Genomic DNA, 25,030 nt, shown 5'->3' with positions numbered 1-25,030 from the left:
TCTATTTGATTTGCTTTATATCGAATCAATAGTCAGTCCAACTACACGCGTCGAAAACAATGCAATCTTACACAGGGGGAACACGAATCTGTGATGGTTGAAGTGAGAATTTTGAGTCTGAACTGCAAGATGACGGCAAAAAGTTAAAAACATGGGTGTATTAGAACCTGTTTTCGCCTGTTGAATAGTATAAAATATATATTTTCAAAAACATCGTGACGCGCATTTGGCTCTTCAATCTCCATGTTGCTCTCGGCTTTTTATTTCAAGCTATCCAGTATCGGAGTTACAGGATATTGAAGGAAAACCGTCGACAACTCGGGTGTTTACAGATATGGGAAGCGAGATTTTGAGACTTTGAGGAAGTTTTGGCTCAAAATACATGGACCAACATAAAAAATGGCAATTATAAGAATAGCAAACTGCGCGACATATTGAACTAGTGACCACCTATATAAATTTATACCACCACATGTTGAATGCTTTCTATATAATTGTATATTCAAAATGATGGTATTGACCGTATTCTAAGGCAATATTTGAGCGATAGAGTTCTTGCTGTCAATATCTTAGTTTTACACTCCTAATGACTTGCAAAAAATAATTTTGTAATAAAACAACACACCTTAAAAAAAGTGCATTTTACAAACCGTGCACGAACGAGTCCCTGTAATAAGCTACATTGTAATAAACTGACATTTACAAATAATTTGTCACTATTACAACACTTTCGAAGAATACATATCGGAGTTAGCTGCCGAACCCACCTAACCACAGTTGAAGTAGAATTTAATCATTATTTCAAGTTCTTGATTGTATCCCTTGTTTCTATTCAATGTGTAGTTAAGAAGAGCGAATTTCGTTTCTACCCGCTACCGTTGACTTGGAATATCGCTTCTGTTTTTGCCCAATCGAGAATTGGTCTGAACAGAGGCTACTTTGAGGGCAATTTTTAATACGTTTAAGTTTCGATACGAGCTTGTCATAAATAATATTTTTTTTTAAATTACATTCATGCTCATTATTGTGTTATAAATAAACATCAACACTTGCTTACACTGGCTGATTAAAGCAACGTATGCGTACTTTACCCGAGAACGCTTCAATTATTTGTCTTTATAATGACCAGAGCAGCCAAAATATAAATAAATTATACATGAAAATCAAGCAATATTGGGGCGTTTTAATTCACAGTATTCCGGATTCGTGGAGAGGGGGTGTTACATCCTTATTAGTTTGGTAGACACGTCTCGCTATCATACATTTTTAAGCATCCTTGAAGCTTCTTACAAACATAAGGTTGTTAGAAGCTTCAAATATGCTTTATTTCAACTAACGTTAGTTATTTCTGTTTAAATACGTTCAGGTTAAAAAATTAATTATTCATGTACATTTAAGTTGTTAAGTTTCACTTTGTTGTCGCTACCGTTTGCAGCAATGACGTTTCGACTATTATCACAAATAGTTAGGCGCTTGATTGACAAAGACGCTAATGACGCTGATGATAAATTAAAAGGTTTATTGTATTTGATGTACTATTTATTCAATACGTCTATCATATCTTTGAAATTCTCTTAAAATACATTAGTAGCATTCCCTTTCTGACACTCTCTATTCTAGAATCACATAGGTTTTTAATACTGTTAATAACTTGCTTTCCTTCGCGAGTGGCTGGTGTAGTCTGTATGGTCAAACCTTAGTCATTTTAAAAAAGAAGCCTGGACGGCATTTTAGAATGACTAGGTCAAACCAAGTCCATGTAAACAGCCGCTTCAGAGTCTTTGACGATTTTTTATTTGGCAACTCTACGCGTCCTTATCCTAGCCTAGTTTTCCTAGCCAAGAATGACAGATCCCAGCGCTAAGTAAATTGAGCGGAAAGATAACGGGCACCTGCTAGGTAGTTCCCAAATGGCAATGCTTTGTTGACAGAAATTGATCTGAATTATGCACCAGTCAAATGTAACCACGGTCCCCTCAGGTCCAGCAAAACCCGGCTAGAATCCCCGCCCTGAAGGGATGAACAGATGTGTAGTGTGTGTGGGTAAGAACCAGCCGCCCGGTTAGCTCAGTTGGTTGGAGCGCCGTGCTAGTGTTCCGGCGGTCGTGGGTTCGGGCCCTACGCCGGGCGCACTTTTCCTCCTAGGTTTACTTTACTGGTGGCAGCGGTCAACGGCAGGAGTGCCTCCATCGGCCTTAAAGGTTAATGGGGGGAGGAGTGTAGTGTGTGTGGGTTAGAACCAGCCGCCCGGTTAGCTCAGTTGGTTAGAGGGCCGTGCTAGTGTTCCAGCGGTCGTGGGTTCGGGCCCCACGCCGGGCGCACTTTTCCTCCTATGTTTACTTTACTGGTGGCAGCGGTAAACGGCAGTAGTGCCTCCGTCGGCCTAAAAGGTTAATGGGGGGAGGAGTGTAGTGTGTGGGGGTAAGAACCAGCCGCCCGGTTAGCTCAGTTGGTTGGAGCTTGTGCTAGTGTTCCGGCGGTCGTGGGTTCGAGCCCCACACTGGGCGCACTTTTCCTCCCAGGTTTACTTTATACCTGTAATACCTGTAATCTTCAGGCCGTAAATTTAGCTTTCGCTATCGTGGCCCCTCTGGTAAATGTCTTCTTTAGTGGTTTCTCGACTGAGTGCGGTTATGTTAACATAAAAACTTTTTTCTATTCCAATGTTCAATGTTAAGCATTGATTTAAACTAGATGGTAAATCCCCGCCAAATGCCCCCGCACCCCAGGGACCCTAGGTAAGGCTCATTCCCCGCTATATTTAAAGCTGAAACAAAACCACTGCATTCACCCGGCACTACGGGGCCACCTGAAAAGTAAAAACATGGCCCATTTCTCCGGCTATCCCCTATATACCCCCGGACTTGGGGGGTCGTGGTTACAATTGATTTGTGCATTAGTGTTCTATGAAACACTTCAGTGTAATAAGAGAAGGTATTGGCTAAAAATAATCAATGTGTAACTTTTGTGGATTTATTTAACAGTGAAGTGTTTAAGTATTGCGGAGTTATGCACCATTCAATTGTAACCACGGCTCCCCCAGGTCTGGGGAATAGCGGGGATTTTGATTTTCGGTCCAGCCAAACCCGGGTAAAAACCCTGACCTGCGGGGACGTAGTGCTGGTTAAATCCCCGCACCCCCGGGACTATAGGAAAGAACCGTTCCGCGCTATTTGTGGCGCAAAGACAAAACCACCTCATTCACCCGGCACTGCGGGGCCACCTGGAAGGTAAAAACATGGGCCATTTCCCCGGCTATCCCCGTTATGCCCCCAGACCTGGGGGGGGGGGGTGGCTACAATTTACTGGTGCATTACAGTTGAAGAATACATTTTACATTGGCATGGATCAGTTGACTTGTGGCCTTTAGGGAACAAAATGTATATCCAAATGTTAGAAAATGTTAGAAAAGTTCCTTAATCGCGCATTTTTGTGACTAGGTAAAACCTGGGACCAATAACAAAATGTAATCCTACTCCCCGCTCAAACTGAAACTCACTAATTTTTTAAGATCTTACTTCGCCATGGGGATTGAATAGAATGCAGACGATATGACACGTTATAAACCATGTTCATTACAAACGGCAGTACTGTATTCCAGTAGCAATCAGTGTCAAAGGCTTAATTGATAGCGATCCAAGTTCAGACTCAGTGCTTTCAATGGACCCAAGCTCCATTGTTTTGAAGTACAGAAATCGTATGACCCGAATCTGATGCATCTTAAATTTAATCATAGGGGTCACCTGACCTGAGGGAAATGTCACTCTAGTGTCAATCTATGAATAAAGTCATTTTCCAATATCGCATTCACACCCATGCTCTGCGAGCCAATCGGCGACTTGCTTTTATCAATAGCTGATAAGTGATAGAAGCAAATCGCTGATAGGCTAATATTCAGATGACTGCATTTCCTGTAGACAGAGCTCTTGGATCTGAAGATGGAAGGTGCTGCAATCCATTTGTTTGTTTGTTTATTCAAATATAACACACGTGGCACGTGCAATTAACGACTGAAGTAACCAGTGATTTTCGATTAGACCGGTATACAACTAAAAATGTTAATTAGCTGCGTAAAAATTCATTGATGTTAAAAACTCATTATGTTAATTAACGAATACCTTTGGTAACTACAATGGCTTTGTAAAACAAGAAGCTTACCTATCAAAACTGCAGTTTTATTAAATTTGTTATTTTTAAAGACAAAAAAAATTACTTGGGGACAGACCCTGCTGGCTTGGAGCTTCATTTATGACTTTTCCTGGTAATCACCTCAGCTTAATTACATGTATAATGCTGATCTAAAATGTTAATGTTTCCCATTTTCCAATTAACAGTCAAATGAACTGAAGACATTAAAGTTTTAAAAAATGTTTATTTCAAAACATTTATTATATTCTGCTGAAATATTTGTATCACAGTTAAACAATAACTGGAGATAAATATAATGGAATAAATGTCTATTATTAACTTACTTGTATTCATTACAGGTGCAGTCCAAGAAATTAGCGTTTTGAATAAACAAGCAATTTTTACACTTGTACTTGGCATCAATTTTTTTAAAAAGCCCTGCTGTATAAAATCTAGAATTTGAGCAAGCCAGGAAAGCATTGAAACAGAGCGGGCTTGCTAATTTGGACTGAGTTAGGTTGGAAATGGCTTCTCAGACTGCAGGTACCAGTCAACAGATGGCTGGAAAATCAGACAGTCAGGGACTTATTAGCAGAGTGAGTCCTGTTATTTATCTTATAAATAAAAGTAAACTTCAGATGTACCTTTGTTCATTTGTTGCCATTAGATATCATATTATAACATTCTAACAAATTAGTGTATATGCCATGTTTTGTTGATCTCACTTCAAATTGGTTTTGATATTTAAGGAATAGATATTTTATTAATTATTTATATCTACACAAAGCCATGTTATCAATCAGTACTAATTTAAGGATTTACTTAAGTGAAATACATGAATCTTGTTATTGAAATACTGTCCAGGTGAAAAGTTTGTTGGTTCGTGCATGGAGGGAAAGATGGCCAGACATACAATGGGGAATCCACTTTAAACGCCTTGTACACACCTCTAACTCTGAAGCTGGGGCAAGGGAGTGTGCAGGTATTATGAATTGATTTACATGTTGTATTGTAGGCACAATTACACAAATACATGTGTAGTGGCCGGCCAATATTAAAATGATTGAACAACTTCAAGTCTCCTTCAGAAGTAACTTAAAGTTACCTCTCAAAATCTTTACTTTTAAATATTTGCACTCACATTATGACATCTTGACGTTACAAATTTGTCAATTTCCTTTAGATGTTTTGTCCATGATTGAAACTACAAAACAGTTGAAATATAGGAGGTTGAAATCTATTTCATGATAATTGTAAGCATATATTATTTGGTTAAATTAAATCTTTATCTTGTTTCAGAGATTTTACTCCAAGAAGCACTAGTGGGTACCCACCCCAACAGTCTCATCCTCTCCTACCTGAAACACGCCACATTCTCCAAGGTAAAAGGATTATATTTTAATATATGAATAAAGCAATCACTTTTAGGAGAGTGAAAGTTATAATTCTTCTCTCTCAAGGCCTTTCATTAAGGGCACCATTTAACACAATACTGGTTTTCATGGTTCATAAACAGGGAATGGTCTCTTGCATTATTATTTCGGCAATAAGCTATTGTCAAAATCAAGCTTAAATAAATAGGATTAAACTTAAAGCATTATATTTTAAACCTTTGTATTGACATGTGTGATGAAACAATGATAACAAAAATCAGAAGAAATTGATCAAAATCAGCATAGAAGTTCATTGAGCATGAAAAATATGCAAAGTTAATATAATTACAGCCTCACGTGTATTATTTTACCAGTTGTTGCCAGTCTCAGCTACGTTCCAGTATATCACTAACTACGATGACTTCAGCAAACCTCACTGTCTGCTGGCCCTCGTTGACTTGGCTCAACATCTCTCCACATACATGGGGTAAGACTTCAACAATAAGTCGAGAAGCTTGATGTTGAGATTGCCTTGTGGTATATGTAAACGCTTCTCATCCATGAGGTCTTTTTTTGTGACCCTAAGGGAAATTGCTTGTAAACATTGAGAGTGAGATAGCCTGGTGATACACCTGTATACTTCTTGCCCAAGGTATTCTGTTGTGAAGTCCAACCAGATGCACTGTCATGTGGCATTCCTAAAATTGATACAATAGTCAACAGTAATGGTACTGGTATGTAGAATCATAATTGAGTGGGTCAACAATGTAGCTAAAACTTTATCTGTCTTCACAAAATGTAGCTAAAACAACTAACACTTGAACCATTTCAGATTCAGTTATGGTTCAGAAGGAGGACTTGCTCTTTGCCACACTCTACAGTCTCTTGTATACTGGCTGCTAAAGGTAGTGTATAAATACTGAAGTATTTCAATATTATTATCAACTTAGATGTCACACACATCAATGCAAATGCATGAATATCTGAAGTAGTGACTGTAATCATTAACAACTAATACAAATACACTCTTGAATGGTTCATGTAAAGAACAATTTTCTGGGAACTGCCTGTATGCAGTTTTGTTCTAATCTAATTCTGACTTCGTACAATGCTTGTTATGAAGGCTCATACCATGTGATTCGTTTTGATCTACATTCATTTCTTTGAGTTAATTAAGCAGCCATTTTTAAATAATTTTGTTTCAATGTTCAATTGCAGCAAAGAATATCTTACACTAGTTTTGAGCACCTATGCTTCCACTATGAACTATGGTCATAATTCTTATCCATTCAGGTGATGCTACGCTCTGCCCAGCAGTTTCTGGAGAGTGAACAGACGGAGCACCAGAACCTGCTTCACTCCGGAGCTCTTGCCCTGCAGGCCATGGCACAATCACAGACAATTGCCTCACTTCTGTACATAGCAAGGGCAGAGAACTCAGGTTAATACTTTATGTGCTTTATAACCTGTTTTTTTATCAGTTTGGGTGTCATAGCCTTTGCCAAGACTGAAAAACATTCAGGATAGTCAAAGAAAAAACATGTTACCTGTGACATTATGCATATGTTTTGCAAGGCCCATCATACTGGCTTTAATACCCCTAGTTGTAAAGTTATGCCCTTTGATGGGCTGAGAAAAGTGGACATGCTTTGGCATTCTTGGTATTTTCCTCCTGTCCATTTGATTGGTTAGACTGCAGTCAGTTAAGTCATGTGACATATAATCTTGGTCTTAGAAAGTGCATCGGGGACATGTTCTGATAACCTTGCAAAAGGGGCACAGCCACACTTGTACTGGTTTCTACTCTTGACATGGAATTCAAGCTGACTGCTTTCCTAACTATAAAGCTAGAACAATGAGTAGAAATTAAGTTGTCTGTACTGACATGAGCAGTCCATTATATATTACAGAGGTGTATAACAACATGGAACAGACAGAGTTAAACATGCGGGGCACACTGTCACAGATCCCGCAGGACTCCATCTCTGCTGAACTCAGACATGATGTCTCCAACCTCGACATATTAAAAAAGTAGGTTAACTTATATGCTTTTAAAGTGTGTCTTTAGTTCAGCTGTTATATTTGAACAGTTTAAATGATGTTAATGTTTTATGCTTTTATCTGTAAATGCCACACTTGCTGTCATCTTCCAAAACACTTCTCTAACATTTAGCACTCATCTGACACAATTACTTTAAATATAAAAGCTATTGTTTACTTCACAATTGGTAGCACATATAAAGCCAATAGAGACTCCCTCCAGAAAACAATTTTCTTCCAAATCTAGACACTGTTTACAAACCTGAAAATCTGTATCACTATGATTATCATGGCGCTTCAACTAATAAAAATTGACATACTTTATAAACTTAACTTTTTATTTTTTGTTTTTCTTATTCAGTGTAAAGCAAATGGCAGTCACCCCTGATGCAGTCCTTGATGTCTCCAGCATGCCTATCTGTTCCACTATTGTTACCATGGTGATGCAGGAAGCCATTTTGAATCCCACAAGTGACATACAGCCCTTCGTAGACCAGCTGTTTATCATTGAAAAACTAGTTGTGAGTCTCTTGTAGGGTATCTGTGACATTTAATAATTCTGTAATTTTTCTGTATTTTTAAATATTTGAATGTGTCTTTGCTGCGAATTAGCTGTCTTAAAATGCCATTAGTAACTATGTTTGAAGTTTGTTTTAAATGTGATAATTTTTCAGTTCTACTGGCCAAAGGCCAGAAGAGCTGATGCGATAGTAATGTGTACGTCATATGTTCGTCAGTGCGTCTGTAAACAATTGCTTGTGGACAAAATACAGTCTTCAGTTTTGATTGTATCTTGATGAAACTAGTACAGTATTTGGATATCCACCAGAGCTTGGTTCCTTTCGAAAACCAGCCAGATCTGCCCATGCATGCCTAGATTATGGGCCTTGAAAGTTTAAAAGATAGGCTATTTTTAGCTATGGTAAGTCTATTTTTAGTCAAGTCTACATGAGCGAAGTCTATTTTTAGCCAAGTTTACATGTTAAGTAAAGTCTAGGATTAAAGGGAGACAATTTGCTTTTTGGTTGTGCAGTTGGTTTTGTGTTTACTCTCGCTTGTTCTTGTTGAAAGGCCAAAGGCCATTTTTAAAGTGTCTGTTGTTCGCGCATCCATCGAAACACAATTGATTGTGAATGTTTGTTCAAATTATGCCCCTGGGGTTCACAGGTTTGGACTTCAATTGTGAAATGTTTGAAAATCTTTTTGTGTGTTTGCGCATCCATCTAAACACAATTGCTTATGAACATTTGTTCAAATTATGCCCCTGGGGTCATTACTAGCCATCCCCCGGGGTTCACAGGTTTGGTATACTTAAATTGGGAATGTTTGAAAATCTTTTTGTCTGAAACAGCTATGCAGATCCTTGCTATTTTGAATAAGGCATAATTTAGTGGTCCGCTACCATGGTTGTTCAAATATGCCCCTGAGGTCAAAACTGGCACTGCCCCGGGGTCACAAGTTTCCTAGAGATTTATTTAAGAATTTTTTTTCAAAATCTTCTTGTTTCAAACCACGAGGCTCATACCTTTGATATATGTTGTGGAGCATCATGTGATGACCGTCTAGCAAAACAGTTGAAATTATGCCCCTGGGGCCAAAGCTGACAGAGCTATACTACTCACCCTGGCGTCGGCGTCACACCTTAGTTAAGGTTTTGCATGTAAGCACCTTTAAGTCATTATCTCAGTAAATACATCATTTATAGCAATGAAACTTTATAAATGTATTCCCAACTATCTAACCTACTAAATTAATGAAATTTGATAACACTTATTTGAATATAATGCAAATAATTGTCCTTTATTATTTGACTTAGAAATCCTGGTAAAGGTTTTGCATGTAAGCACACATAGGTTAATATCTTAGCAACTACTTGTTGTATTGCATTGAGACTTTATACAATGGTACTCAACCATCCATTCTACTTAAATAACCAAGTTAGATAACTCTATTTTGCATTAGATTCAAATAATGGCCCTTTTTTATTCGACATAGAAATTCTGGTTAAGGTTTTGCATGTAACCACTTTTAAGTCAATACCTCAGCGAATACATCATGTATTGCATTGAAACTCTATACACAGGCTCTCAACCATTCAACCTTCTTAATTAATCAAGTAAGATAACTCTATCTTGCATTTAATGTAATTTTTGCCCCTTTATTATGCGACTTAGAAATTCTGGTTAAGGTTTTGCATGTGAGCACACATAGGTTAATATCTCAGCAATTACTTGATGTATTGCATTGAGACTTTATACAATGGTACTCAACCACCTAATCTTAATTAATCAAGTTAGATAACTCTATCTTGCATATAATATCAATTTTGCCCCTTTATTATTTGACTTGAAATTCTGGTCAAGGTTTTACATGTAAGCACAGGTTAATATCTCACCAACTACTTGATTTATTGAATTGAGACTTAATACAGTGACCCATGCATGTTTCACCAAACTTTTTCAATCCTTACACTGGAAAGCGGCAGAATAGTCGAGCGTGCTGTGACAGCTCTTGTTATTTTTAAAGCTACAGCAATGAAATTTGGACCATGTGTACAGTTTTGCAAACGAGCATCAATGTTTTCCTCGGATGACCTTGACTTTGACCTTTTGACCAACTTTTTTATTTTAAAAGCTACAGAAATGAAATTTTGACCATGAGTAAAGTTTTGAATGCAAGTATTTTCTTTTTCCTCAGATGACCTTAACTTGGCACTTATTAAAATAGTTCATGCAACTAATCTGCTTACAACAATTTCTGTCCTCAGATGTTGAACGTGCAACGTTTTCAGCTAACCCAAACACAAAACGTGTACTATATGTTTGTTGCCTATTACACATACATACATGCTCTGGATTGAAAATTACCACAAGAGCCATGCCAGAAGAGCATAGGCCCTCTTTGGCCATGAGGGCCTTTTGTTTTAAAAAATTGAGTTGTAAAGTTGGAACAATACTCTAAGTTGCGGAACTTTTTATTAAATTATAATAGTTGTAGTGAATTAGTGGTCAAACATGTAATAAATATTAAATGCATCCCCCAAAAAACTACTTCATTTAGGTTTTAAATTCGTATTGAATTGGTTTGTTTCAGAAGTGTAAGCGTTCCTACTTGTTCTGTGAAGTGTTACGAGGCTGCTTTATCGGGCTCGTTGACCTAAAACCCGGGGAGAGTCAGGAACAGTTTCGCATGTGTGCGTTTACTTATCTAAAGGTGAGTAAAAACTCTGTCTTGGGATGTTAGCTTTAGTGGGTGTTTGTAAATTAAGCTTAAGTTTACAAATTGGAGATATTGTTATGCTGCTGTACATTTACAGTAATTCTGATTGGCCTAAAACCAGGCATAATTTAGTTATAATAGCAATTATTTTGCATAAAGATTCTTAGGGCTATTCCATTTAAACATATAACATCTGGGGGGAGGCACTTTTAAATTATGCCACCCACCTACAGAACCAAATTTACCCTCTAGGGGTCCAAATTAGTGAAAAAAGACACCCAACGATATACTATTTAAATAATTGCCTTCGCCCCGTGGGTTATATGTTTTACTGGAATAGCTCTTAATAGCTACATGATGCTGTTTCCCTGGCATTCAGGAACACTTGCTTGGCACTGTAATCCACTGATTTGAAACAAGAAAAATGATGTGACAACTTCTCATGGTAGTTTTTTCTCTTTGGTGAAACTGTATGGGCTGCTATAATCTTCTGAGGTCTTCTGAGCAAATAAATGTGAACCAAGTCTCAGTGTTTTATTTGGGGTGTCAGAGTGCTCTTCTGAAGATAAAAGTAGGGATTGAAAACTAGTCTAAAAACATAATCTATCACCAATATTTGGTCAAGACCTTATGATTAAAATCTAAATTTTGATTATGTAATATAAATTAATAATCCATAAAATGCTTATTTGAGTGGTGTAAAAGAATAACAAGTTTAATTAAAATGTTAACAAGTGTAATAAACAATATATGAATATGAAAGCTGTTTATTTTGCTTTGTTTAAGTTATTGTGAAGTTATTTTTCAATTATAAGATTGAGGTTTTTATCTGTCAAATACAAATTACCCCTGGTGAAGTATGGTGATCGATTAACGGGGACAATACTTCATTGTTTTATCCCATTTTGAAAGAAATAGTTGGTTTCGTTATTGCTTAGTGCTGTTCAGATAAACATCAATCTTAAACTTTCTGCTTATTCCAGTAATTCATGTAGAAATAGATGACGTTCCTCTGTTTGCAGGTGCCCCAGATTCTACAGAAAATCCAACAACAGTCTCCGAGTCGTGACTTTGTCTCCGACCTTGAGGCGGGCTTTGAACGGCTGCTTCACAGCACCAGTATGCTGGATCTGGCAGACTCGAGACACAAGTCAGTATTGCATCTTCTGTAGAAAAAAACATGTGGACTGTTCTAAAGAATATAATGTTCTACAATAGTTGAGGATTTGGTTGTTTCTTTTCATGTTTCTGTATGTGCCTTTGGTAGTTATGCTCACCATGATATATAATTTTATGCCAACAATGTGTTTATAGTGTCTGTCATCTGCTGAGCCTTGGCTATAGGACCGCTCTAGTTGCCTGCGTGTAATGGGATCAAATAAGAATATAATTGACCATGGTTTTGTTGTTAAAGATGTGGCCTACTGGCTTTCCTGCTTGGAGAGGTAACCAAATTGAGCTTGCTTGCTAGAGAGATTTATGGTGATCAATGTCTCCCAAATTCATTATTCATCATGTGCAATATCTTATTACAGCTGTGACCTGCTGGGTTTCCTGCTTGGAGAGTGTACCAAACTAAACCTACTGTCAGCTGCACAACAGAAAAGCATTACTGCCAAAAGGTAATGCTTACACTGCAGACACTTCAAAGTTTATCACAACTGATATTTTAGTTTAGGAGGGCATTTTTAATGTATTTAGCCCACTTTTTAGGATTTCAGAAGTTTGGTTGGACATTTGTCCAAAGAATAAGGAAAGAGGAGGGGAAGTTAAGCCCTATTTTAGCAACATAGACATCTAGCTACTAACAGTGTGATTTTTCACTGGATGAAATATTGTAAGATATTGTACATTATTACTTACATTATTTCGTTTTGATCTAAAAATATACAGCTTATCATCAAACTCATAAATTAGTCATTCATAAATACACGAATAATGAAATAAAATCAATCACAATTGATAGCACTTTTTAGCTTCCTTTTGCTTAATATGTCACAAACTACAATAGAGAAGGAAACACATTACAAAATATGGTCTACTGTACAATATTGATAATATTGGCTCTTATTACAGAGTTAGTGATATGGATAGACCCAGACCAACAGACCAACAACAGGCCAACCAGCCATGTGCCAGTCTCATCCTACGAGCTGAACCCACTGTCAGCAGTATCCTCAAAGTTGGTTTATTCCCTTGAGTTGTACCCATTTACTGTTAACTGACATGAATTTGTGAGGTCCTTTTTTAGTGTTTTAACCCTTTTCACATCTTTTGTATATGTGATGCCAGGGAGTGCTACTGTTGAGACAAAGTAGACTTTTCGTATGTTATTTAATAGCAAAGATGGGCATTTTGGGCACAACAATGTAAGAAATAAACCCTTGTGAAATTAAAGCCATCATATTCTTCTGTAAAATTTAACACTTGATGTCTTTATTGGCAAAAAAGTGATAAATTATTTCAAATAAAATTATTTGAGCGCAAGCTTTAAATTAAAGTGATGCAAAAAAAACCTATTCCATTCCTTCAGTATGTGACTTTAACATTTTGAAATCAAGCTATGATTAGATGCCATTTCAGACACTTGATGCAGACTACAGTAAGAACCAGGAGGCCCAGCTAGGGGTGCTACAACACATGTTAAAGAGTTTTGAGTTGATCATGGCTGCTGCTGCCGCTACTGGAAAGTTGCAGACATTCTGCTTCAAACTAATTAAGTAAGTTCATAACTACACATGAATGTGTGAGCTATGTCAGCTTCAGATAGGATTACATTTTGAATTAAACTTTTTCAAAGGATTTTGAATGGAAAAAGGAGTTTTCAAGGCCTAAGAGCATTTCTCTTTGAATATGTATAACGTGCAAAATCTCTAAATGTTATAAACCAGGTATGAAGAAATGCATGTATAATTCTTTGTTTCTTGAATTCAATGATTTGTAGAGCTGATATGTCAGAAGTTAAAAAATTGTGGTATGTAACCTTCTTTGTGAAGAAATGAACGAATCAGAGAATCAAGCTATTTCTTTTAATGTATTTGTATTATATGGCCATATATTATACCTTACATAAATTTGTCTTGTCTGTGTGTATACAAAGTTGATCGGTCCGTATATCAATGTATTTGAATAAAAATCCAGTTTTTATGACATCAGCGGTCCATATCATGTTTTTTGCTGGTCCGGACCTCGCAAAAATATAATATGGATCGATGACATCATATAATATGGACTGATGAGTGCTGCTTGCAATTTTCACAATGACATTTTTTTCGCAAGTAAACATTATTAGATTTGTTCAATAAAACACGTCAAAGACGCTTTAAAATTATTAAATGGTGAAAAGGTGTTTGGTATGATATAAGAAATATATCACAACACTTTGAGCCATATGGCATTATAAGGACAGGCCAGTCAGCCCCCTAAGGTGAATGGACCTCTGCTAGCGCCTTGGTCCATATACGCCTTTGGGGGCTGACTGGCCGGTCCTTATAATGTTATATGACCCTCAGCTGTGTGTAATAATTCTTAAATATGTGTTTTAGATTTAATGAGTTAGCCAAGCAGAGCCCGGGCCCTGAGGGAGGCAAGGGCTCCACGACACGAGCCCTGCTGTTTGATATCTCCTTTCTCATGTTGTGCCACATTACCCAGCTGTATGGAAGTGAGGTATGGGGAGTTGCTAGTTGTTTGGTTCACAAAACTTTATGAAATATAAACTTACCTAGGAGCATTCAAGATCGCAATCACACGTTTCATAATCCCATGTTTTTACATTTATTGCTTATATTGCCTTTTTGTCAGGATGAAACTAGTGTCAATGCATTTTGATAGTTTTTTTACTTCAGCTCCAGGTAAAATATGTGAAGTTTTTAATAAAATATACATGGAGAAAATGTTTGGCTACATGTTCTAGTCAAGAACCTTTATAAAATACAACTTAATTCACTAACAAATTGATGATCATGTTTGTATATTTTCTAGCTGATAACATCCAACATGGAGTGTATAAACACATTCTTTGTCCAGTGGGTATTACGCTGCCTACCAGAGGACGGCAAGTACAAGTCTGTAGATATCAGTATGTCATCTGACTCCTCAAAAGTGGACTTTCTGTTGAACGCCCTCACATCTGGTTCAGACTACACGCAGGGGTAAGTTTTCTGAAGGATTTATTGAATTACAACTGAAGGTATTCAATATTCAATTCGGATGAAATTTATTGAAACTTAATACAATGGTAAAGCACAATGAGAGGGAAGTGCAGTGTACAAGAACCATAACTCTAATTACAGAGTTTTTGCCCTTTTTGTATTGTTTGTAATTCCTAATCGAATAAATAAAGCCCAGAGCTTAAAATTAGGATTTGCTAACCCATTGAAAGTATTTGCTAAAGTCTGTTACAACATGCCTCATAGCATCCAGGTGGTGCTGTTTGCCTGGAACCACAGATCCTTTGCATCAAATAATATGAGGGAAACTGGTATACTGTTTAACTATATCAAAGTATACTAACACTGGATTTATATTCACAGGAGCCCCAAATGGCATGAGATCTGTAACAACATGCCGTACGCCATCCAGGAGGTGCTGTTTGCCTGGGAACATGGCTCGCTCTCCTCAGACAGTATCAAGGTAGCAAATACTTATCCACATACAGTCTAAACTCGCTATGTTGACGTCGGATATTTCGACTTTCCGGTTATGTGGACTTTTTTCTCCGGTCCCGAATTTATTCCTTCTTAATCTATATAAAATAAATCTGTTTGTGTCGATTTTTCTATCTCGATTTTTTCGCTATGTCGACCTCCTATTTCAGTCCCATTGGTCGTATTTCTCACATTTTCCTTGTCCCTTATGTCGAACTGTAGATGGAAATGTAGGTGAGGAAATTGTTATGAAAGTTTGCGGCATGTCGCTGAATTACGATGCATGTCAAAATAACAAACTGTCATAATTGGAGGTTAATTGGAAAGTGTGAATAATTAAAGTTGTTTGTTTACGTTTTTGATTAAAGAGTCTTTTGTTGATCAAGCTATATATTGAAACGCACAATTTAGCTTGACGATGACATTATCGGTAAATCGACAACATGTGACAAAGTAATTTATCTATACTGCAAGTAGAAAACCAAGGGGCATAACAAACGTGCTATTTTGGGTTGTTGTCATATGTGCTTTACCATTTTCTTACAATGAACAAGTGTATGTTATTGTGGTTTTATATCTGATTTGTGTAATCAATAAACGGGAATGAAATTAATTTGGCACAAATAATTCATTTTTTTATCAATTTATTTTTCAATAATACCTTTGCTGTTTCCATGACCGAAACAAGACTGTTCAATTGCAGAAGTCTGATGTCGGACATATATCAAACTCATGTGTTGGTATTGGTGATACTTCTGTGTAATTCGGATGTGTCGAATGTTCGTTATCTCAACTTTTTTCCCTAGGTCCCGACAAAGTTGACATAACGAGTTTCGACCGTACACAAACAATTATGTCAATATTAACATGGGCTTGTTGAGGGGATTTTTTCTTTTATGCATTCATATAGAGTTTAATGCCATACCCCTCTTTCCCTTTATATTTTTGCAATTTTTGACCCAGATGTTTTTTGCACATTTGCAACAGATGGTCTTCATGTGCTGTATGTCTGTTTTGCTGGCTATACCATGGTTGATATCATATGAAAGCATTTTTACTGAGAGCTGATCTTTAGACTCAGACTTTAGAGTATTTTTATGCCCCCTCAGGTGGGCATATTAAAATCGTACCGTCCCTCCGTCCGTCCGGCTCTGTAACTTTCCCTTTTATGGACAGATTTTAAAATAACTTGCCACATGTGTACCACATACCAAGACGAAGTGTGGCGTGCAAGACCCGTGTCCCTACCTCAAAGGTCAAGGTCACACTTAGTGTTTATTCACAATGGAGTGCTGCATATAAGGACATAGAGTATAGGTTGTCGTGTCCGGGCTGTTACTTTCTCTTGTATGGACAGATTTTAAAATAACTTGCCACATGTGTTCCACATACCAAGACGATGTATCGCGTGCAAGACCCATGTCCCTACCTCAAAGGTCAAGGTCACACTTAGTGTTTATTTACAATGGAGTGCTGCATATAAGGACATAGAGTATAGGTTGTCGTGTCCGGGCTGTAACTTTCCCTTGTATGGACAGATTTTAAAATAACTTGCCACATGTGTTCCATATACCTACCAAGATGACGTATAGCGTGCAAAACCCGTGTCCCTACCTCAAAGGTCAAGGTCACACTTAGTGTTTATTCACAATGGAGTGCTGCATATAAGGACATAGAGTATAGGTTGTCGTGTCCGGGCTGTAACTTTCTCTTGTTTTCTTTATAATTTTTTCCCAAGATTGCTATGCTAAGACAAATTTTGCAGTTGAATTTAGATGTGTAGTTTTGAGGATTAATCTTTGCCAAACAGATGATACTAAACTATGTGAAGAACCGGATGTTGAGCCTGCCAGTGTGTGTGGTGGCATGGATGTGTAGCTATATCAACATGTTGAGTGACGATGCCCGCACCAAACCTCTGTCCATGCTGCAGCAGCTAATACAGCCCCTCTCAGGGGACAACCTCCCATCATACTATGCCGAGAGGTAATTGATGCATTTCAGCTCGATATATTATTCAACACAGTCTTAGTACCCTAAGTTAATTGTAGTTGTAAATTTTATATATTAGTTATCAAGATTTCAGTCTAAAGCGGGAAGATTCTATTCGGATATAGATTCACAGAAGCACTCATTATGAATTCAACTACAGTACATGTACAATAAGATGTCAAAACTAAAGACTAACATTTGGCCAAAAGTTGTCTGGCTCCAATGATTACTGAGTTATGCCGCTTGATTGTCTGAAATAATTCTGCAAGAAATTCAGGCATAAAGCAATTACAATTAAAGAATTCCACTTCAAGCATTGAACTCATGTTTCTAATGACAAAACAAATTTGGTAAGCAAAGCTCGTAATTCTTGCATAAATATTTATTACGTTGTGTCCCTAGACCAAAAAACTAAACACAGTGTTGGTGTCAGTATGGAGTTCTTCTGGTGTTATTTTATTAACAATACATCAGCCCTCAAAAAATGACTAACTCCATGTTATTGGTACAATGCAGGTCCCAGCTGATGCAGTCTGTAGTACATAAGATGATTCAGGACATTCTGCCCCCGGCACAGCGACGCCCCAATCCCCAGTATGTGCCAGCCAACAGTCTGCCCGGTGAGTTCTGCCTGCCTCCAATCAGGCTTTATCTTCCATCACATTTGCCTAGTAATATGTTATCAACCTATTGTGTAGACTTTGCACCTGCATTGGAATACAGGAATATTACATGCATTGTAAGCCAGGCACTAGAGATATTCCAAAACTGTGTGGCACTGACTGTCAGACTCTAATTATCAACGATGGCTCTACCCGGTAATAAACATCCGTGGCATTGTATTGCAGCTGATGTGATGGCAACTACATTGAAGGCAGTGTTCACACAGGGATGGCTAGATATGGACAATCTTCATTGTCTCGAGGCGCTGCTCAACCTCTGTGGCTCTGACTGGTTTGCAGACAGACAAGTCCAGGTAAAATTGGGGGGAAAATAATCTATTTTGAAAAGAAAAATAGTTGAGATATTGTTTGGCAAATACTTCCATTACTTCATTCTATGCAAGATACTAAGTTGAAACATAGTTCACCTTTCATAATGAGATTGTACATACGGTAGTTATGTGGAGCTTTTCTCATCACTTGTTGTTTCATGCCACTCAATTTAATAAGAACAACTGGAACCACAAATGTTTAAGGTAAAAACACTTAAGGCTTAAATATACATTTTAAACTGTTCAGGGTACATTAAAAACATTTTATTACTGAAACATGTGTCTAGATTTTTTTGCGTTTTTCTGTAAGTAAATTGAAAATATTATTTTATGATATTTAGCACATGTTGGAAAGTCACAGAGTGGAGGAAATGCACGTGAATCTCGGGCTGGCTGCAGCCATCACCCACATGGATCTAGAACACATCGCACTGTCAGTCCTGCTACACACACTCCCCAACCTCCTGTTGTCGGCGGACTCTCACGCCATGTTGACAGATCCCAGAGGGTACACACTCGCTAAATTCAGTGTGATGACTGTGACAGCTGCACAGGCTGCCAGGTGTGTAGAATATAAGTATCTATCATGTGTTTCAGGTACGGATAGAAAAATCCGACCCGAGGGCACTTGCGTAAGCTGGTAACATGGCTGGTAAACAAATGAGTGATTTCCATTGGGCGCCAAATATGATAAATTAGATAAATATGCATTTTGCATCTGATGGGAATCAAACCCACATCCTTTCGGTCTGCAGGCAGGCACTCTATTGCATCGCTATAAAAGCACAGTATAAGTGCCACTATTCATTACCTGGTTACACAGTAATTCATCAAAAACAGTATCAAATTTTTACTTAACAGTATTGTGTAGTGTAGTTTATACTAAATTCTTTTTAATAGCTTGATTGTGAAGAAAGCTGATAGCTTATAGAATCATTCTCGAGTCTTTTTCCTTGGTTCAAACCAGTACTGCTGTCCATTTTGAGAGGCCATGAGGAAGTACCACTGGCGGGGATCGAACCCATAAAAGGACTTTGAGAGTTTAAACAACCTGTATATATCACCTTTTTTTTTTAACAATCTTGCTTGACCACATTGCTGAACAATCTTGCTTGACCACATTGCTGAACAATTTAGCTTGACCACATTGCTGAACAATCTTGCATGACCACATCGCTGAACAATCTTGCTTGACCACATCGCTAAACAATCTTGCTTGACCACATCGCTAAACAATCTTGCTTGACCACATCACTGAACATTCTTGCTTGACCACATTGCTGAACAATCTTGCTTGACCACATCGCTGAATAATCTTGCTTGACCACATCACTGAACATTCTTGCTTGACCACATTGCTGAACAATCTTGCTTGACCACATCGCTGAATAATCTTGCTTGACCACATTCTTATATTCAAAATCTGGATAATAATGTTATAGTTATGTTACAATGTGTTTTGTCATGTAGGTCTGTACAGAAAGAGAGCAGACGGGGCAGAAAGCGATCGAGAAACGAGTTTGATCTTGATGATTTTGATGACTTTGACAGCAGACATCTGCAGACAAAACGAGCCAAGATGGAACCTCAGATAACCCTCGATTCAGAAGGCTTTAATTTTGGTGGGTTAAGATTTGTTTTTACCAACGAAATGTGGAGAAGATTTCTTTACAAATTACCATTTAGAGGCATAGACTAATACTTTGCATAACATGATTTACGTTGACAAAGTTTTAAACCGTTAATTATTTCTAGGGTGTTTCTTTTTCTTTTTTTTTGGTAAATAAAGCAATATTTATAAGACTTCCTTTGTCATTAATTAGTACCAGATAATAAATACTATTGTTTTGCAATAACTACAATCTCAAATAAAACCCATAGTGATGGTATTTTTCTTTGCTTCAAGATTTCCTAAATGTGAAAGAGGACACAGATGCAGCCCCAGTCATCGACACAAAAGACCCGCTGAACAAAGCTCTTAGTATGTTTTTCATACTGGTTCAATATTCATATTCTCGTAATGTATTAAGGCTTTATTTCTTATTGCGTCTTGGAAGAAATAAAAATAGAACAAAACAAAATATATATTTAATATAAAATACATACAAAATTGTTAAAATACAGTACATGTTGGTGTGATTTTATATGTGTATTTGCTATTTAGTTTATACCAATTCTTTTTTGCTCAATTGTGACAAAAGCTGATAGCTTATAGAATCACTCTCGAGTCCGTTTCCTGTGGAGAAACCAGTACTGCGTCCTTGTATGGAGACCATGAGAGAGTACCCCTGATGGGGATCGAACCCATAACCTTTTGGGTGAGAGGTTGACACCTATACCACTAGACCACTCTCACCCTGGTGGGGATTGAACCCATAACCTTTTGGGTGAGAGGCGGACACCTATACCACTAGACCACTCTCATCCTGGTGGGGATTGAACCCATAACCTTTTGGGTGAGAGGCGGACACCTATACCACTAGACCACTCTCACCCTGGTGGGGATTGAACCCATAACCTTTTGGGTGAGAGGCGGACACCTATACCACTAGACCAATCTCGCCCTCTCATATTTGCTATTTGCCTGTGTTTGTCTTGGTTTTATTTCGTAGCAATGAATGATCACATCATGATCAGTATGATATGCAAATCCCCATTAAATTTACAAATATATAAACCTTCCGATTTACAGTAAATCTCTTCCGACTGATGAATGCCATCGTGCATGATGGAGAAATCAGCCCAAAGACCAGTTTCGTCATCGGCTTTATTGATGAGGCTGTAAAGTGCGGACCACACGCCAGATATATTCTCCAGTTCATGCCTTCTAACATGGTAAAATGATGTGTTCAATATCTCGACTATTGTAGCATAAAGGTTAAAAATGCAAGAAAGACATTCCATGTAAGAAAGACAGGTTTTCCAATTTTTGTTTAAAGGACAATCAAAGTATTTGAAATCTACTGTTTAAGTATTCACTTTATTACAAACACATGATTTTCAATTTTGATCTAAGTTCTTTTCCATATATTTCAGTTATAAGGGAAAAAAATAATGCTGTTATGATGAAAATATAAATTGATGTATAATTTCAGTATAAGGCTGTTTTTACCTATGTAGCATTATAAATGCCAAGACATGTGCTGAATTCTCAGAATATGATTAAAATTATAATTGGGCGTGAAATAACTTATTTCCTTTTTACTAAACATAGTATTACAATTTTTTTAACACAATTTTTCCGTCTATTTCCCCTGCATATTGCATATCATAAGAGTATTGATTACAGTTAATTGCAGTAAATTAAAGTTTTAGTTGCATGCCATTATCTTAGATATCGTTTTCTGTCCTTTATAGGTGTTAAATGATGTTCAATAGTGTTGTATCTTTATATTGAATCAAACATTTAGATCCAAAAAGACAAAGCGTGATTAATATTTTGAGTTCTTTATTTTCAGTTGTCTCCAATATGTTTATTTTATAATACGTTTCCAAATAATGAACTGAGCTATTTTTAATAAGCCCTGAAACAATCATAGGACATAACTATAATTAAATTGTAAATAAAACAATGTACACAAATACAAGCAATAGAACACAAGACAAAATACACAAATACAGCGAGTTCCATTAATTCATGTAGGTTATTAAAACCGTTAATATAATTAATTATATGGAACACAATACAAAGAAATTTACAATTCTTGATATACATAAAACACGCACACCTAGAGTATAATCTCTAGTAGACTATAATCGTATATACTTCAGTTACTGATATGGAAGTAGACAGGAGTCACGCTCATCCTCTTACATGTTTATGGTAAAGCTGAAACATGCATGTTAATAAATATTAAGTTATTTGTTAAAACACCATGTTAAATTCCAGCAAGAATAAATCTCAAATAACTATTTGAATCTCAATTGCAATACAAGTAGAATAAAAACATAAAAGAAGCAAATACCTTTAATTTGATGTTTTCCCTTACAATGAAATTTTATTAAATTAATTAGAACCATCACGCCAGAAACCAAAATCAGAAATGTTCCTGAGAAACATTATTTGGCCGAGGCTCACCAAAAGCTTGAAACAAGACATTCATTGGTTAAAAACTCAGGAAAACATATACTCATTGATTGCTAAAAATGGAATGAATATTAATGAGAAAAACATGAAAACCAGTTTGGGAACCAACAATTCTATCTTAATCACATGACTGGTCAGGTGACCGACATCATGAAATAACAGTTAACAGTAAACAATTATCATTGACCACATAAATACCGTAAATTCCCTAATGATAACACATGCAGGATTATTGATCAAGTCATGAAATATCATAATTCCTCTAAAAGTAATCCTTACTTAATAATATTGAAGATTAATAAAAAACAATCACATATTATACCATATTACAATAGCTTTCTATTCCTTTTTCAGTTAAGCCAAATTTTAAAGTGTATACCAGGAGTGTTCGAGAATGAAAAAGTGCTTCAAATCTGTGACCTTACAAACACAACTGGGAGGAAAATTGCAACCAAAGTGGTGTGCCAAAGTGCTAGGTTTGAAAGAGACTGATGAACCAATCTGACTAAAGCATGGGATTCATTTTGCCCTAACAGATTAAAAAGGGACCAATATGGCCAGTGGAAGGTGTTCATGCATTTTTCTGGACCAACTACCTTTTTGGAGCAATGCTGTATTTTCAGTTGTCAAGACAAGACACCATAAATATGAGAGCAGAGCTTTCATTACCAGCCTCTGATAGCATGATTCGATGAACATTTAGTATTTCAAACAACTTTGAATGTAATACTTTTACAAATGTATCCATTGACAACTGTGTTTGCTTGTCCATATGGAGGAAATACTGTTAAATGGTATCTAGTGTAATAGTTGAAAACGTTCTTTAATTTGTGCAATTACGGATTCTTCTGCTATTTTTTATATTGTCTATGATTTGTTTTTCCCTTGATGGAATAAAGAGTCAAAAAACATTGCCCTTTTGTAGAATTATTTTCTTGTGCCCAGCTTACTCTATTCTGTACCAACTCTTGAAGTTAAAATGTTCAAATATTTAAAAACCACTAGAATATTCATGGTGTGTAAGTACCCTTTCTGAGTTCCCTTATCACTGTAACAGTCAAAGAAAAACAAATATAATATTATAATTTATTTAGAACACAATTCCATAACTAATTTATAAATGTGCAATTTCACAATTTTGTAATTCATTGCTTCACGAAATAAAATATCGTTACAGGAAAATGCTTTTACAAATATTGGTTTAAAATTACCTTTGCAATTAACTTTCATATCATGTGACCGTAGTGAGTTTAACAACAAAGCTGCTTTCAAAAGCTCTCAGGTTATTGTTTTTATTTTTCTGAAGCTCTTATGTTTGTTTTCTATCTGTATAATTTCGGTCAGCTTACAGTTCACTTAACACTCGTTTTTAAAGCTAGTTTAAAAAATCTGCTCAAGAATTATTACAACATGCGTCAAATCATATTTTATGATGGTGTCCATGCTGTCTCCTATTTTTATTTTGAAAATATCTGTAGAATACCAGTGAAATCCTTAGGTTCTGTAGTAAGGGCAACTACTTTTAAAACCCTTCTTTATATAAAAAGGTATTGCAGAATATTCTCTGTTGAAGAAGTGTGATAAAGTGATGCATACGATTTGGTCATGTAACTGCCACTTAACAGCACATATTTCTGTCCAATAAATCAGAACGTTTTCTACATCTCAATTCTTTGGCCTAAACATCATTCTGATTTCACATATTAACAGCACAGGAAGGAAACTGATATATGGTGAATTGGCACCTCAAGCTTGGCGTTATTACCTCAAGTTGGTGACTAGCAACCTGAAAAAATGTCCATGATTGCTCTTGTCAAATTTTTAATATAAGTATTTTGAATGTAATCTTCTATAACTAAGAAAATGTAGTTTCAGTTCAGCCAATATTTTATTGGAGGGAATATCTTTAATAAATGGAACAAGTTTGGTTCCAATTTTCAGCTAAGGTAGACAAACCATCTAGGCCTTCCTGAAGAACAGCAAAAATTGATGTGGCTGCATACAACATCGTATTATCTTCACCGTGCATCTGACAATGCCTGGGATATCATTCACGTAGATGATACGTGTCGGACTGAGGACACTTCCCTGAGGAACGCCATTCTCCACTGTTTTCATTGTCGATGTACCACCTTTTACAGACACATACTGTTTTCTACCACTTAGAACTTCTTTCAAAAAAGCTTACACAGATCCGTCTAAGCTGTATGACTTCATCAGCAGACGACGATGTGCAATGCTGTCGAATGCTTTGGCTAGGTCTACATAGATTTTATCTCAACTCACTCCATCATCAGTGAACTCACACCAGTCACTCAGTACACGTAATAGATGTAGTTGACATGATATACCACTCTGAAAACCATCTTGTTTATCTGATATTTAATTGTTTTGTTCAATATGCAATAGTAAATGATGTCTTACGATTTTCTCCATCAATTTACTGAGACTAGATGTCAGACTCACAAGTCTGAAGTTACTTGGCTCTGTTACTTGTGTTCTGAAGATCTTTCCAAGTTATTGGTAAAGTTCCATTATGAATAGACTT

The 25,030-nt window shown here is 36.7% G+C and overlaps 1 protein-coding gene across 5 annotated transcripts; it reads left to right on the top strand.

Annotated features, from left to right (window-relative positions):
* The first annotated feature begins 1,478 nt into the window (after nucleotides 1–1,478).
* LOC128239288 (mediator of RNA polymerase II transcription subunit 24-like) lies at nucleotides 1,479–23,395 on the top strand. Of its 5 annotated transcripts, none has more exons than XM_052955882.1 (25): nucleotides 1,479–1,516; nucleotides 4,488–4,724; nucleotides 4,993–5,110; nucleotides 5,428–5,510; nucleotides 5,876–5,988; nucleotides 6,334–6,406; nucleotides 6,795–6,942; nucleotides 7,412–7,532; nucleotides 7,903–8,062; nucleotides 10,635–10,754; nucleotides 11,783–11,910; nucleotides 12,296–12,382; nucleotides 12,837–12,942; nucleotides 13,332–13,480; nucleotides 14,306–14,429; nucleotides 14,745–14,914; nucleotides 15,296–15,395; nucleotides 17,220–17,395; nucleotides 17,918–18,021; nucleotides 18,250–18,377; nucleotides 18,737–18,957; nucleotides 19,866–20,017; nucleotides 20,302–20,376; nucleotides 21,088–21,230; nucleotides 22,837–23,395. In XM_052955882.1, exons 2-25 carry the CDS (start codon nucleotides 4,653–4,655, stop codon nucleotides 22,972–22,974), a joined length of 3,009 nt encoding a protein of 1,002 aa, XP_052811842.1. In that variant the 5' UTR covers nucleotides 1,479–1,516; nucleotides 4,488–4,652; the 3' UTR covers nucleotides 22,975–23,395. The 5 variants fall into 5 exon arrangements, with proteins under 5 accessions (XP_052811842.1, XP_052811834.1, XP_052811866.1 ...); XM_052955874.1 differs by lacking the exon at nucleotides 1,479–1,516 and adding an exon at nucleotides 3,916–4,041; XM_052955906.1 differs by lacking the exon at nucleotides 1,479–1,516 and adding an exon at nucleotides 3,923–4,041 and having other exon boundaries at nucleotides 13,344–13,480.
* Nucleotides 23,396–25,030: the final 1,635 nt, after the last annotated feature.

The sequence above is a fragment of the Mya arenaria genome, chromosome 1 (assembly GCF_026914265.1).
Source record: "Mya arenaria isolate MELC-2E11 chromosome 1, ASM2691426v1".
NCBI lineage: Eukaryota > Metazoa > Mollusca > Bivalvia > Myida > Myidae > Mya > Mya arenaria.
The sequence above is the reverse complement of the archived record's forward strand: the minus strand, read 5'-3'. Positions and strand labels throughout refer to the sequence as shown.